The sequence below is a fragment of the Pteropus medius genome, unplaced genomic scaffold (genome assembly GCF_902729225.1).
Source record: "Pteropus medius unplaced genomic scaffold, Ma_sr-lr_union100, whole genome shotgun sequence".
Lineage (NCBI taxonomy): Eukaryota > Metazoa > Chordata > Mammalia > Chiroptera > Pteropodidae > Pteropus > Pteropus medius.
In genome coordinates this window covers 7,934,613-7,949,768 of record NW_024355205.1, presented here as the reverse complement: position 1 = coordinate 7,949,768, position 15,156 = coordinate 7,934,613, and the positions used below count along the sequence as shown (strand labels likewise).

The 15,156-nt window shown below is 35.2% G+C and overlaps 1 protein-coding gene across 1 annotated transcript in view; it reads left to right on the top strand.

The window, feature by feature from the left end:
• LOC120598554 (EGF-like and EMI domain-containing protein 1) overlaps positions 1–15,156 on the top strand; it is a 495,472-nt gene that overhangs the window by 49,649 nt on the left and 430,667 nt on the right. The window contains exons 2-4 of the mRNA XM_039857412.1: positions 4,583–4,717; positions 7,089–7,198; positions 8,471–8,575. Coding sequence (XP_039713346.1) covers positions 4,583–4,717; positions 7,089–7,198; positions 8,471–8,575 — 350 coding nt within the window. The remainder of the gene's footprint in view (positions 1–4,582; positions 4,718–7,088; positions 7,199–8,470; positions 8,576–15,156) is intronic.

The following is a 15,156-nucleotide window of genomic DNA, read 5'->3' as shown; positions in this document are numbered from 1 at the left end:
GAGAGAGAGAGAGAGAAAGGAAAAGAGGCTTGATTCTTTCCTGTGGAGAACGAGAACCAGAGAAGCATCAGAAGGGGCGCAGATTGGCACTGCCCAGGCTTGCGTTTGAGCTTAAAACAGCAGGGCTCCCTTCCCCTGTCTGGCCTCCAAGCACCAGCCACAAGGTGTTTGTGTCCCCAGGGCAACAGCTTGGAGATACTTTTCTGGGAAAACGGAATGGCCCTAAAAATAAGATTTCATACACTGAAATCTAGGAGCTTCTCAAAAAAAAGTACTCCTAATTACCTGTCAGTGAGCCCACCAATTATAAGCCCTTTCTATCACACATAGCTCCCAATCAGCTTCTAGCGGTTCATGCATAAATATAGATAGGCAATGATAACCTAGTACTTGAGAAAGCCTGAAACAGAGAGAGCCCAAAAAAGAAAACCTGAACTAAAAGAATGCAGAAGAAACAAATATTTCATAAGAAAATCTAAGAAGAAAAAAATTAATCTGTAATTCGGTTGTTTATATAAGGGGGTTGGTATCAAAGTTGTTTATAGTCACTAACTACTAGAAAGGACCAAGTATCAATAGGATGTTGGAGAAATTAATTATGCTATAGTATTCTGATCAGTCTATATTCTGGAAAAAAGGGTTAAAGTAATTCTCTAGATTTCGAACTGGAAAAATATTCATGCCATGGTGTTTGCTAAGTTAAAAAATACTTGTTAAAACATTGGAGAAGATGTAGAGAAAAGTGAACCCTGTACACTATTGGTGGGAATGTAAATTGGTGTAGCCACTATGAAAAACAGTATGGAGATTCTTCAAAAAATTAAGAATAAAACTACCATATGATCTAGCTATTACACTTCTCAGTATTTATTTAAAGAATACAAAAACACCAATTTGAAAAGATATATATATCTTATGTACAATAGCCAAGACATAGAAACAACCTAAATGTCCATTGATGGATAAATGGATAAAGAAAATGTAGTGTGTGTGTGTGTGTGTGTGTGTGTGTGTATGTGCGTGTGTGTGTGTGTGTGTGTGTGTGATGTGTTGTAGTGATGCGTGGTAACTAGACTTTTGGTGGTGATCACTTTATAGTGTATATGGATTTCGATGTTGTATACCTGAAACCTATATCACGTTATATACCAATTTTGCCTAAAAAAAACTTGTTAAACAATTTAAACAATAGTAGAGTGTGATCTCATTTATGTGAAAATATGTGTACTCCCCCACAAGAATCAGATATGAATACATCAGATGATTAGCAGTGGTTATATCTGGAGCATCTTGGGGGCAACCTCGTTTGTTCATTGTTCAGATGTTTTTACTTCTAGCATTTATAGCTTTCATAGTTAACAAAAAAACATTTTTTTTTTAAATTAAAATATACTCAGGACACTTGCAGAATAACCAAGTGACTGCCTCTACTTAGCCACATGTATTTAGGAGGCAAGAATGATACTATTGCTTTACCAAAAATTTCCCTAGCATAAGTTAACCTAAAATAACTCATCTTACCCCAAACTATGTTGCTTGTTAACTATGGATCAGTAATATAATGTGTGAAGTTCTGAAGTCACATTAACATTTCTTAAGATGTTACTAGAGAAATTACTTGGCGACAGTCTCCATTACAGGTAGTTTTCTAGAAACTTTAGTTTAATACAACTTCCTCGTGATTAATAAAAACTGTGCTGTACCTTTCCATGTTCACTGGTGCTGCTGGAGTTGGGTTTCTCTGAAGGTACAGATTTTCTTTAAGGACTTCTTTCTTTGTAGGAATGAAGAAAACCCTAAGGGGAGCATGGAGGATTTTGAGGACTTGGGGGTCAGATTGGATTGGGCTGGACTATTACTTGTAGTGTCCAGGAGCAGATAATATCCTAAGTCATTGTCAAGGAGGGTAGCTGCAGTTGGTGTCAGAGAGAGTATCATGAGTCCATCTCCAGATCCTGGCTTTAGGTAATGAGGCCAGAAATCACAATTCTAAAAACCTTCTGTGGCTTCTAGTGCCCTGAGAATAAAGTCAAAACTCCTGTGCCTAAAAAACCCTGTCTACCCTACCAAGCATTTCATCATTTGAGCCAATTTGGCCTTTCGGATTCTCTGGAGGCTAAGCATTTTCTTCTTTTAGAGCCTCTGCTCATTCTATTTTTGCCACCTACATGGCATCCCCTGTCTCTTCCGTGGATGCCTTTTGACGTTTTCAAGTCACAGTGTCACCTCTTCAGTGAGGCCTTTCCTAATTAATGAATCAGTAAGCTTCCCCACCCTTTGTTTCAGCCCCTATTGCTTCTTTTTAGCACTTCATATTTGGTATTTATGTAGGCGCCTTCCGTCCTCTCTCTCCACCCCCATCTCTCTTCTATTTAGATTGTCAATGAAAAGTGAATAGGACTTTCTTTTGTTTGTACCACCTGCAGCTGAAACTGTCAGTGCAGCACCCATTTCCCCTCTCCTTTACCACTGCACACCTGCCAGGTTTCCAACAGCCAGCATTTGCATTTCTTTGCCTGGAGACTTATTTGGCTTTTGGAGGCTGACACTGCTTACCTGTGCTTCCGCCTGAAATGCTAGAAAGGAAGTAGTGCTCGGTGAATCACTGGCAGGAATTAGTTTATAAAAGTCCAGGTTCCCTCACCCTTTTGGTGAGCTAGTCACCTAAACAAACTGTTGGCTGGCTCAGTAATGTATCTTTGTATTGGCTAATTCTTCTTCCCAGTCTGATTTCATCACTCCAAAATAAATGACTTTGTTGAACAGGTGAGTGAATGGATAGATGGGTGGATGGGTGATTGGAGGAATAATAGAGGAAGATTAGGTTACAAAATGGAGTTCAAGGCTGTATGAGGTGTAAGGTTTCAAACTATTGACCGAAAAAACAAAGGTGTGGTGAGCTCATTCCAGCTGGGGCTAGTTGGCTCACGAAAAAACACCTAAGCCCACATAAAGGTGTATAATAGGTAGTTTACTGAGACTCTAATATGGAATTTTTAAAAGCTTAGGTTTTCTTTAGGCCCACTGCCCAATTCTTGAATTTTTTATGGTTGCCCGACTTATGTGCAACATTTACATCTATTGTTTTATTACAGTATTTACTTAAAGTATTAAAATGTCCTATGCAAACTCATAAAATCCAACTTGCATTTTATTCAGCTTAGGTGACGATAACTGTCCAATTACCATATATATGCGTGTGTGTATATATATATGTATGTACATATATATGTATATTTATATAAAACAATAAATATATATGTATATACATATATATGTATATTTATATGAAACAATAAATGTAAATGTTGCACATAAGTCGGGCAACCATAAAAAATTCAAGAATTAGGCAGTGGGCCTAAAGAAAACTTTAGCTTTTAAAAATTCCATATTAGAGTCTCAGTAAACTACCTACTATATACCTTTATGTGGGCTTAGGTGTTTTTTATATACATACATATATATATATATATACACACACACACACACATAAATATACCAATATAGATATAGATATAGCTGGAAGTGAGAATTGGGCTGTAAGTGAAATCACATGGTGAGATTTAGTCAGAGCCACAGAAAGAAATGATTGAAAATGGTGATCTAGGTGATATAGATGTAACTGATTTTAGTGTGGGAAGTACTATTCAAGATTCTTATCAGTATTATTATTGTGTCATTGGACAATTCACAGAGTTATTTAGCAGCTGATTAGAACTCCTGAATCAGAAATCATTTCTATTTTTAGCAGATTAGGAGTATGGAGACAAAGCTAGACTGGGTTTTCTGATGGCAAGAAAAAACATCAAAGTCTGACCCCAGGGAGGTTAGTGCATGATATACAGGTAACTTTGGGTACATGAAAAATATGAGCGGTTGGGCCAACTTGCTTTTATAATTAGTTTTGTTTTCAAATATGAAATAATTGATATGGACTAGTAAATCATTCATCACTAAGTAAAGCATTCCTCAGATTACAAAAGGATTTTAATTCTGACAATCCAGGTGATTTACCTGCACACATTTAAAAATTAAAGATCATATGTCTAAAATCCTATAAATTTCTATAAACTTTCCATAAGGAAATATTAATATAATGGGGCTGGTTGGAAAATATTTGTGTTTAAACAAGCATTGTGTGTGAAGCTGAACTAAGCATGATGATGGAAAATATTGTTCAGAAATAATTTCTAGGAAAAATTTGACGGCTTTTAATGAAACCGCCTGGTTTTTCTTCATGTATATTGAGAATTGTGCAATTCTGTTCCTTTTAAAATTTTGTCTACTAAAGATCTCAGAACTTAATTTGCACCTCAGTTTTTCTAAACACATGGAAACTTATGGCTTTTATATTTATCTTCTAAATGTCTCCTTATTTTTAAAATCTATTCTGATTTTTCTTTTTCCTGGGCCTGAATTTTTTTTTATATATTGCCTGTATTTTCCTCTCTTACATTATGTTTTTATGTAAGTCACCACAAGCTTTTTGTGGAAGATGGAGGAATGAATGATTCATGTGTAAAACGTAAAGAAACAATCTATTTTTATTGCATCATTTCTCTCTCTCTTTTTTTTTTTCAAGGCCAAATGTTTGTGAAGAACAACAACTGACTGTGGTGGGCCTTCCACACCCGTGTGTCAAAGCGTTCTCACACACTGTCAAGCTCTGGAAACAGGGCTGTGTTGGCCCAAGGTGGTGTGTAGGTTACGAGCGGAGGTAAGGGTTACTGCATATCAAAACCAAAAGTCCCAGCTGCATTTAAAGGTTTCATCCAATCAATTTCAGAAAGTAATTATATAATTAAATAAACAAGAGTAAGATATGCCTTCCAGGAACTTTTGGAATAATTTGTTTTCCTTCAGAGACAGGATATATTATTCACTTACTTTAAGCCTCATTGATGAGTGAGGTGTTTTGGGTTAGATGGCACTAATTTTACCACCTGAGAGAATAGGCTATTGAGAGCTGAAGATCAGAAGACTGGCAGAAACAAGGAATATTGTGTTAGTTTGCTAAATTTAGTATCCCTGGATCCGGGGCATCTACGGTGGTGAAAGACCGTCTGACCTGCCCTTGGTTCTCTTCTAACACTTTAAAACCAGGCGCTTCTTTGACTTTAGTGTGGCCTTTGAATTAGGATTAACTCAGCAGGTTGGGAGAGGAGAGAGAAAAAGTAAGTACAGCGCTTTCTATGCGTCAGGGCTTCATGTGGACTTTTTTTTTCAAAGTTTTAAAATAGTTTTACAAAACATCTAAGTACCTCTTAATACAGATAAGTGCTAATGGATTAAGTTTTATGTAAATGAATCAATTTGGTCTGAATTGAGGGTTAAAAAAGTATGGCTTTAGATTAATAAATTTATTATTGTTATTATTATTAATATTATTACTACTACCACTACCTTTGTCAAAGGAAAGTTGAGAATATTTAATTATGATATAATTAATTATAAATAACTGGGTTTGCCATTGTATAGAAATAGCAGGACGTTGATAATATGAAACTAAATAAAATATTATAAGGCTAAATAATTTATGGTGGATATTTACATAATATGTGTGCATACTCGTGTGTGTGTGTGTGTGTGTGCGTGCGTGTGTGTGTGTTTAACCTTCAGATGGATAATCTTTTTTTCGGTCTGTGCTCTGGATCTTTAAATCAGAAAACTTCCCCTGGCTCTTATTAGCTTTGTGGCCTTAGGCAAAGTTCCTACATTTCCCTATGCCTTAGTCTGTGAAGTTAGAAAAATAATACCATGCATGAGGATTAACTGAAAACATATTTGATACATGTGGCACAATGCTTATTACACAGTAGGTACTCAATTTGTTTGTTCATTGGAGTACTTGTTTTTGAAAATGGCTTTTTATTTAGATTTTCTGTATTCTCCCATGAGGTTTAATTATTGTTGATATTAGACTGAACCAAAGAAAGTTCACTACCAGTAGACATCAGACTTGGAAAAACAACCATGAATAAATAGAACATTTTATATTTTTATTCTCAATAGCTTAGAAGTTTTATCTATTCTTTATTCGGTAAATGTTTATGACACTAGCTGTGGAGTTGAGGCAGTGTTTGGCATCTTTGCCAAACTAATATCCCTTTTGTTTGTATATAAGTATGCAGACCTATACTTATGTCCCTATACTTATATTGGAGACATACACATACAAAATATTAAGTTACACTTCAAGATGGTGAATAACTAAATGTCATAAAAAGTGATAAACGACCAAAAAGTCCTGCTTTGAGAGAAGAAAAAAGAGCACTATACATTGGCATGGTGGGGAAAGAAAAGTTGGAGGAAGTGTACCTTGAAATTGGCTTCGAATAATGAGGGGGGTTTGGGCTAGAGATATGAGGATTGGTATATAAAGGGGAGAAAATATGTTAATACTTTTTACAGAAACAATAAATATGACATTGATTTGATAGAAAGGAAGTTAGCCAGTTTAGAAATGCTTAGTATTATGGTATATTAAAAGGTCAGCACAGATAGCTATAGTTTAGTGTTTTCAACCTTTTGTTCATTATTGTCCTCATAAAGAGCCTTTGTAATCTTTTAAATAAATTTTTAGTAATTGTCTTCTTCCCCCGTAAGGTTTTAATACCACAGATATACTTTGTATTGGTTTTATACAGTGCTCCTTTGTAGGACCATAAACCATTGTATTAGGTAAGATTTTTTCCACATCTCCTACCCAAGAAATAGTTGTCACTAGCTTGTGGATGATGTCACCACTGTTGAGAATGCATGCTATAGTGGAACCAATGTATGAGGGACCTTCACAGTCACATTGAAAAAGCATGTACCTTATTATCCTTCATGATTTCATTATTCTCTTGATCATTTTGGGTTTCATTCTTGATCACTTGAGTGACTCTCAGGATAGTTTATACCATAGGACATGGGGGTTCCTCTTAATTTTCATTAACCTATACCTATATTGAATCTTGGTTGCATTTATAATGAGATGTGTGTGTGTGCACATGCATGTGTGTGTAAACGGCAGGATTTGGGTGTGAGATGACAGCTTTGCCTTTAGAGAAGGCATTACTGATTTAGATTGCTATGTTTCCTAGGACCCGGTACTATACCGTCTACAGACAGGCATACAGCATGGAGCTGCATACCATCTACCGGTGCTGCCCACGTTGGAGCCGGCAGGATGATGACCCTGGCTGTCTACGCTGTAAGTTATGATTCTTCTTGTCTAACTCTCTGTCACTTGAAGTAATGGTTTCACTCTGTATAGGGTTTCAGTAATATGCCTATCAAGTTTTAGGCATCTTTAGAATCACCACAGATTCAGAGCATCTCTTTGGACTGAAAATTCATACATGACGTGCAAAAATACACGAAAAGCTTTTCTGTTAAGTGTTTCTAATGAGAAGTCAGAACTCAAGACCCATAGAACTGCTGCTTTATATTCTGTCTCTTTATTTAAAAGACAGTGTATTTAAAGCCAGCCAGTTACACCTTGACTTCCATATTCCCTTTCCATTTGCCCCTGTCCCATATCATTAAATTTGTAATCCATGGTTGACTCAAAAGTCCAGAGGGAAATCACTATACTAAATCTAAATGGGATTTCTCACCTCGTACATGTGATTAATTGCAGAACTCTGGAGACAGCTTACTTTTTAAGACGAGGTATGCAAATGTCTGGTGAGAATATTCTAGAACCTTTGGAAGAGTTCGACAGCATTCAAACAGCAGAAGTGGTGGCAATATATAGTTCATTTACACCAGGAGAGATGGCTCCATCTAGCAACTCCTTTACCTCTGTGCTTATGGTTATTACCAAGTCACTTAAAATGTTTCAGTGTACTGCAATCAATGTGGCACCATAGCTCAGCAATTTATCTCTCCTGCTATCCTGTACCTTAGGGAGATTGTCACCATCTTGCTTTCATCCCCACTGTGCTGTCTGTTCTTGAAATATCTTAGTGAAGTTGCCTCAGGCTTCCCATGTTAAGCAGGCTTAGTGTTAAGTGGTGTTCCCAGGGTCACTGTATTTGTAGGCAGCGCCAGACCACTGCAGCTGGCTGGTTTAAGCTCAGGGTAAACATCTGCCCATGGCGTCATCTCAACTATATTGTAAACTTCTGGAAATTAATGACCATGAGATGAACTCTTTATACTGTTTTATGACCCCTATCATAGTCCTTTGTTTCCAGTAAGTATTGCAATTTCTCGATTGATTTTTAGATTGTTTTGGCCACATGACTGCATATCTACAAGTTTGAGGTGACATGGATGCTACCACATATAGAGCTCTACAAGACTTTAGAGCACAAGGCCTTAACATGTAATGAAAACACTGTTTAACCATGCCATGGCGGGGGCTGGGGACTGATGGAAATTTCTAGATTATATTTATATTAGCAACTTGGTACTTACATTGAAGATTTTCTTTCCTTCAACTCCATTCTCCATCTCCCCTTAACTCCCCACCTTTTAGCTGTCTCTGCAGTAGAGGCTTGTTTTAACGGAAAGAGACGCTCAGACAGTGAAGCCCAGAGATGCCAGTGCACCGAAGGTTTTCAGGGACCCCACTGTCAATATGGTGAGTCACCAACAAGACCATTTTATAGATGCTCCTAGATTTATGACGGAGTTATGTCCCAATAAACTCTCCTAGGTTGAAAATATCCTGTCGAAATGCATTTAATACTACACTGTAAGTGTGGGTTGTTTACCCTGGTGATTTTGTGGCTGAGAGCTGTGTCTCACTGCTGCTGCCAAGCATCCCAAGGGCGTTTATCGTACCACATATCACTAGCCTGTGAAAAGATCAACATTCAGAATTTGAAGCATGGTTTCTACTCATCGTGTATTGCTTCTGCACCATTGTAAAGTTGAAAAATCTTAAGTCAAACTGTTGTAAGCTGGGGACCCATCCGTATTATGATTTGGAGTTGTCTGCTTTGCTTTTAGGGGCCAGCCAATTTTGTCGATTCAGACTAATGGCTGGGTTGTCCCTATGGATATCGATGAGCATTTAAAATGATCCACTAAGCAAAAACCTACAACCTACAGTGTACTCAGCACCACAAATTATGCTTTGCAGTTTAGTATTTTTTTTTTCCATTCAGTTTTAATTATTCACTATAAGAGTTCAAAGGGCAGCAGTAAGTACAAAATGGTCTGTTTTATAAAGGAAATGGCAGCTTAATAAGAAAACCTCATTCTGACCTCAGATATTAAATCTTTAATGGAGCTATGGTTTAAAAGTACTGGTACAGTATTCTTCTGTGAGATATCTGTGGTTTGTGAATGAAAAAAGTGGGGATTAATAAAAATTCAGTGCGATGTGATATTTACTACTTTTGTATCCTTTACTAAAAAAAAAAAAAAATTAACACCTGCACGATTCTCAAAGTTTCAAAACTTGGTAACGTAGTCCTCAAGGTTGGAACTCTATCAACTGTCAATTTTGAACATATGCATCTAAGATGTTGCTTGTGCAGGAAATTTTTGCAATGGCCAATGATATATCCTTTACTACATCTGCTGTGCATTTGGGTGCTTTCAAAAGAATTTGTTTTGACTTGGTCGTCTGATTCTAATCTCCAGAGAATGTGAACATATTCATGTTAACCTTTTCAGGGCAGGAAAAAGAAAACAAAACCAATCTTATAGAAGAACTTAAATAGGTGTAGAAGCTAATGAAAATATTGTATTTATTATCTTATGTTGATATTTCTGTCTTCTCCTATCCGTTACTTGAATCTTTGTAAGTGAAATTGGAAAGTTGCTGAGAGCTCATCTCTGATGTCCATTTGTCTCCTCTACCCTTGGCAGAAGGTTAAGGCTCAAGATTTTCATGGGTCACCTCACAGTTATTCTTGTATATTGATCATGCTTTTTTAAAAAACAAATTTGTGAATTAAAATGTAGCTGAATTTTAACCCCAATTTATTCTTTGACTATGGAATTTTGATTCTGAGACAGAGGTCAGTGTACATGTTGAGCTCTATGGTGTGTCTTTAACTGTTTCCATTATTTTCAAGAAGCTAACAGAAATTACATCGATCCGTGACAAACAAGTTATTTGCCTCTAACTAAATTGTTTCAACTACATGTGCAACACTGGTTTCCTCATCTCGATCAGTAGCTGTGATGGGCAATTACACATGTCACTGATTCATTAAAATTTTTAGAACATTAATTAATTATTACTTTATTAATTCATATGTTTAGGTAGAGCAAATCTTTCAAAACATCAAGTCCCTGAGGGGAAAGGTAATTAAAGAGACATATGGTAATGATAATGGCCTAGAAATTATACCTGGATTAATTTGTTCTTTATTTTCTGCATCACTACTTGAATATTTTGATCATTCCAATTTCTTAACAACTTTTATTTACCGAAGTAATTAAAACGCTTTCTGAAATTCAAGTAGCTAGACTTCGTATTTTTAAATTTTGGGTTGGTGAAAATATTAGATTATTTTGAACACAGGCAGAATCAGTGTGTCTTTTCACAAGTTTGTTTACTACAAAGTTTTAGAAGTCATTAGAGACGACCAACTATACAAAATACTTTCAGGAGTCTGAACTGCATTTTCAGTATTGTTGTCCAAGTGTGTTTATCTTTAGATTTTGATGTTTCTTCTCTCACTGTAGAACTGTTGAATTCAAAAAGAAAAATTGATGCGTTATGAGGGGTATATATCCTGAAGTAGGAATTCAGGCATCCCCTACATGGTATCATATTTTATCCAGAAAAATGAGATATTACAAAGTATGTAAATTTAAGAGGATTTTTTAGAGGAATTTTGGAGACTTCCTAGGAAATCAGATATTTGGAGAGACAAGTAGATAACTCAATTAAGAAAGAATGACATTAGCTGCATCTTGAAAGTGGATTAAAAATGACAATCAGCAAAGGTTGTTTTTAAAAAGAATATAATTGATAGGACATATACTCTATCAAACAGTTTAATTATAGTCTAGAGTTACTGCCTATAATCTATCTCTTATCCAGTGGCTGGGTTTGAGTTCTGAATTATGAGTACATGATTCTTGATCTGATTGGCACTACTCCATCTCTCTTTCTCTCTTTCTTTCTCTATCTATCTATCTATCTATCTATCTATCTATCTATCTATCTATCTATCTATCACAATGCAAATGTTTTTCAAGTTATATACATAATCCAAGTGATAAATAATTCAAATTAAAAATTCAAGTATAAAAAATTAACAGTAATACAATATAAAAATACAATACAATACAATAAATACAATAAAAAATACAATAATAAAGTAAAACAATAAAAAAAGTAAAAATGGGTAGTTCTGTTTTCCTCAGATACTATGTGGTTATGCTTCTGTGTTTATTCGTATTGATTCACACATATGCAATTTTACATGCAATTGTCTTCTACATATTGTTTTTTCATGAATGTCCCTCATTTTTTTTTTTTTACCCTCCTCTTTCTTCTCTCTTTTTCCTTTCCAGCTTCCTCTCCCTTCCCCAGTAACAACCTGCTGAATACTCTTGTATTTCTCTGGACTCATATAATCATATACAAACAACTGCATAATTTTCCATGATATTGATGTACCATAAGTTTTTCAACACCCATTCATGATGGGCATTCATTTTGTTTTCAGTTTTTTTGGCATAACAATCAGGGCGCAATAATGGGGTGCTTTTATTTCTGTGCTACAGATTCCTAACAGTGGGATTGTTGGGGTCAGTGAATACGTGTTTTAATTTTAATATACTTACGGATCAAAATATTTGTTTAAATTATTTGTAAAATGTTTTCATGGTAACGGCTTTACCAATTTACCTTGTTGGGACAGATTAAAATTTAGATGAATGCTAATTATTTACTTATTTTTTTAGAACACAATAGGAAATCACTTGTATCTTTATCCAAAAATGGAAATCTGATAAAGTGTCTAGGATCCGTTATTACAAACATAGGTTGCTCTTGGTATAGGGTAAAGTTGACTTTATTTGAGATGTATGGGAAAAAAGAAGTATAGAAAAAACAGATGGCCTTTTAAAAATGGAGAAAAGAATCTAGTCAGAGAGAGAGAGAAGGGAAATACTAATAACTGAGAGAAATGCTTGAAGCTAATGATGATTCTAAAAATTGGTGATCTACTTAACTCATTTGAAAAATCTGTCTATAATAAGGAAAAATAAAGAAAATGAATGTGGACAATTAGAAAGTCATGAAGAACTTCCTAAAATAGTGATTGATTAAAGGAATCGAGTGAATACTTTGAAGATTTGAACACAGGCTAGGTAGCTGGTGGTGAAATGTTCTCTCTTTTTTTAATTCTATGGATCCAGGCAGAACAACTTGGAGTTTCATAACTGATTAATATCACTCACAAATCACACTTTTACCTTCACTTTTCCATATTGCCTTTCTCTGGTCATTAGGCATATTATAATTTACTTGACTTATAGTTTAGTAAAATTATATTAACAATTATATAATATTAATAGTTATATAATATATTAATAATTTAATAAAATTAAATTAGAGTCAAGTGAATTATAATATGCCTAATGATTGGATGCTGAGACTCTGAGATTTTGTTTCTTTTATTCATCTATTCATTTATTCATTCATTCATTCAGTCAGTCATTTAGTTTACTAATCAGTCTCCCAGTTAGTCAGTAAATATTTATACACCAGACTGTGTGCTAATTACTGCAGATACTTAAAATGAATATGGTATCCTTAATGTAGTGGTAAATAGAGACCAGGAAACCTGTGATTATAATGTACTTACAAGATCTATGATGGAGGAAGCTTCTGTCCCAAAAGAAAACAGGAGAGGGTTTATCTTTGTCATGCCGGCAGATAAAGGAAGGTTTCTTATAAGACTTAAAAATACAAAATGCAACTTATTCTTAAAGATAAACAAAACAATAATGTGAAATTGGGCATAGGAAATAGAATATTTCCTACAGACTTGATAAGCACAGAAAGTTCAAGGAATAATAATAGTACAAATAATTCTCTTGGTTGCAATAAGAGATGCACACAGGATGTGGCAAAAAAAAAAAAAAAGTGTTTTTATTTACATCCAGGGCAGCAGTTCCTCAGTTTTTCTTGTTCCAGCCAAACCAGCTACTCCAGAACCTAATGCAAAGGTAGTTAACTGATTTGCAAGAACTTTATTTCCCTAAGTTCAGTTCCCCAGGTATATAGTCCAGCAATCAGGGTTTCTTGAACATGCAACAATGCTGGTTGGTACTATACTCCTGTGGCAGAGTACCCAAATGTCTCCATTACTTCAAAGTGTGATGTTCATGCACATGAAAAATAGAAACTCTTTAGCAGTTCTGGAGTTCAGATTGGGTCTCACCAATGACCACATGCATTCATTATCTTGGAGAAGTCATTTTATATCCTTGAGCCTCAGTGTTATCTTTTGTAAAATAGTAATAGTTCTAAATTTCCCCAGCACCTTCCATGCACCAGGCACTATTCTAAACATTTTATATGGATTAGATCATTAATTCTTACAAGTCTATGATGTGAATACTCTTATTTGCCCCATTTTTTAATCCGACTGAAACTGATATGGAAAAGATTTTTCCTCACAAAAGATTTTTCAAAGGGAAGCAACCCTGCTGACACCTTGATCTCAGACATCTAGCTTCTAGAACTGTGAGACAATAAATTTCTGTTGTTCAAGCCACTCAATTTATGGTACTTTGTTTAGCAGCCTTGCCAAACTAATATAGGAAGTTTAGAAAACATTTTCTCTTTATGCACAGCTTCATTTCAGCAGTAGGTCTTCTCAAACAATGAAAATGGGGAAAATTGGCAGGGGGCTTATAAAGAGCAAATCATGCTAAGAAAACTTGATGGCTTATTTTAATTGAATTATAAAATTAGTGAGAAGATTTAATTTGAAAAAATGCAAAATCATTACTCGAACACACTTATTAATCTACAATCCTAAATGAGCAGTACTAAGGGATAGTATGAAATGAAACAGAGGTTATATTATGGAGATAAATGGATATGCATTCTTAGCATGAAAAACGGTGTAAAATTCAGTGTTATTTTGTTCATCATGTGAAGATGCATTGCATTAGAGCCTTAAGCCCTCAGCAGGGTTCTAGCAAGTTCGTATTAAGACAACTGCATTCTGCTTTACATAAATTGACAGAAGGATATGGCAATTTTGACAAGGATTGGGACAAGTACAATAAAGGGACAAATAGACTGTTTATGAGAAAAGTAGAGCAGTAACTATCTGACATCTTCCCATGAGCCTAGTAAAGGAGCATCCTGCATTTTGGAATCCATGCAGAAGATTTACTATCATGACATTGATTTGAAAATAGCAGCATTGGAAGTGCTTTTACTGTGTCCTTTGCCTGGCCAGTGTTAGCAACCATAGTTGCGATTTCAAAAAGATTGCATGAGAATTACCTGATATTGCAACTATGACAACCTTAAAGTAGACTGACCTAGCATCATCCAGGGTTCTTTGATTATACAGGGTATAATTAGTGATGAACTAGAAAATATTAAAGGTGGGTAATAATGACAATAATAGCTAATTCATAAATCATGTTTTCTGCATGCTAGGTGCTATCCTAAATGTTTTATGTGCGTTAGCTCATTTAATACAGTAAACCTGTAAAGTAATATCACTTATAGGATTAATAATCCTCTTTTACAGATGAGACATTGAAAAGAGGTGTTAAGTAACTTATCTGAGGTCATACACGTAGTAAATGATAGAGCTAGGGTGTGGACTCAGGCAGTCTGGCTCCTGAGTTCGTCCCTTCAACCACTATGTGATGCTGTTTAAAATATAAGAATTTTTCTGTTTATGAAAAGTGTAGTTGATATCATTTTCCTGAAAGGAACATAAGGGATTTATACTTTATTTTTAGTGCTTAAACCTGGTCGGCATTCTAAGAAAACAATCTTCCTACAAAAAGCATGAGTGTAATGATTCTCTTCATTTAAAGTTTTGCTCGTTATACATACATGTATTGAGTGACTGTTTAGGACCTGTGTAAGAAATACAGAACTCTGTTACTGAAAACCCTACATTCTCATTACACAGACAGGAAAACAAATCATTATAATGTGATGAATGGCGTTCTCAGAAACACATTAAAAGGGGCACTGGAAACAGGTCATGG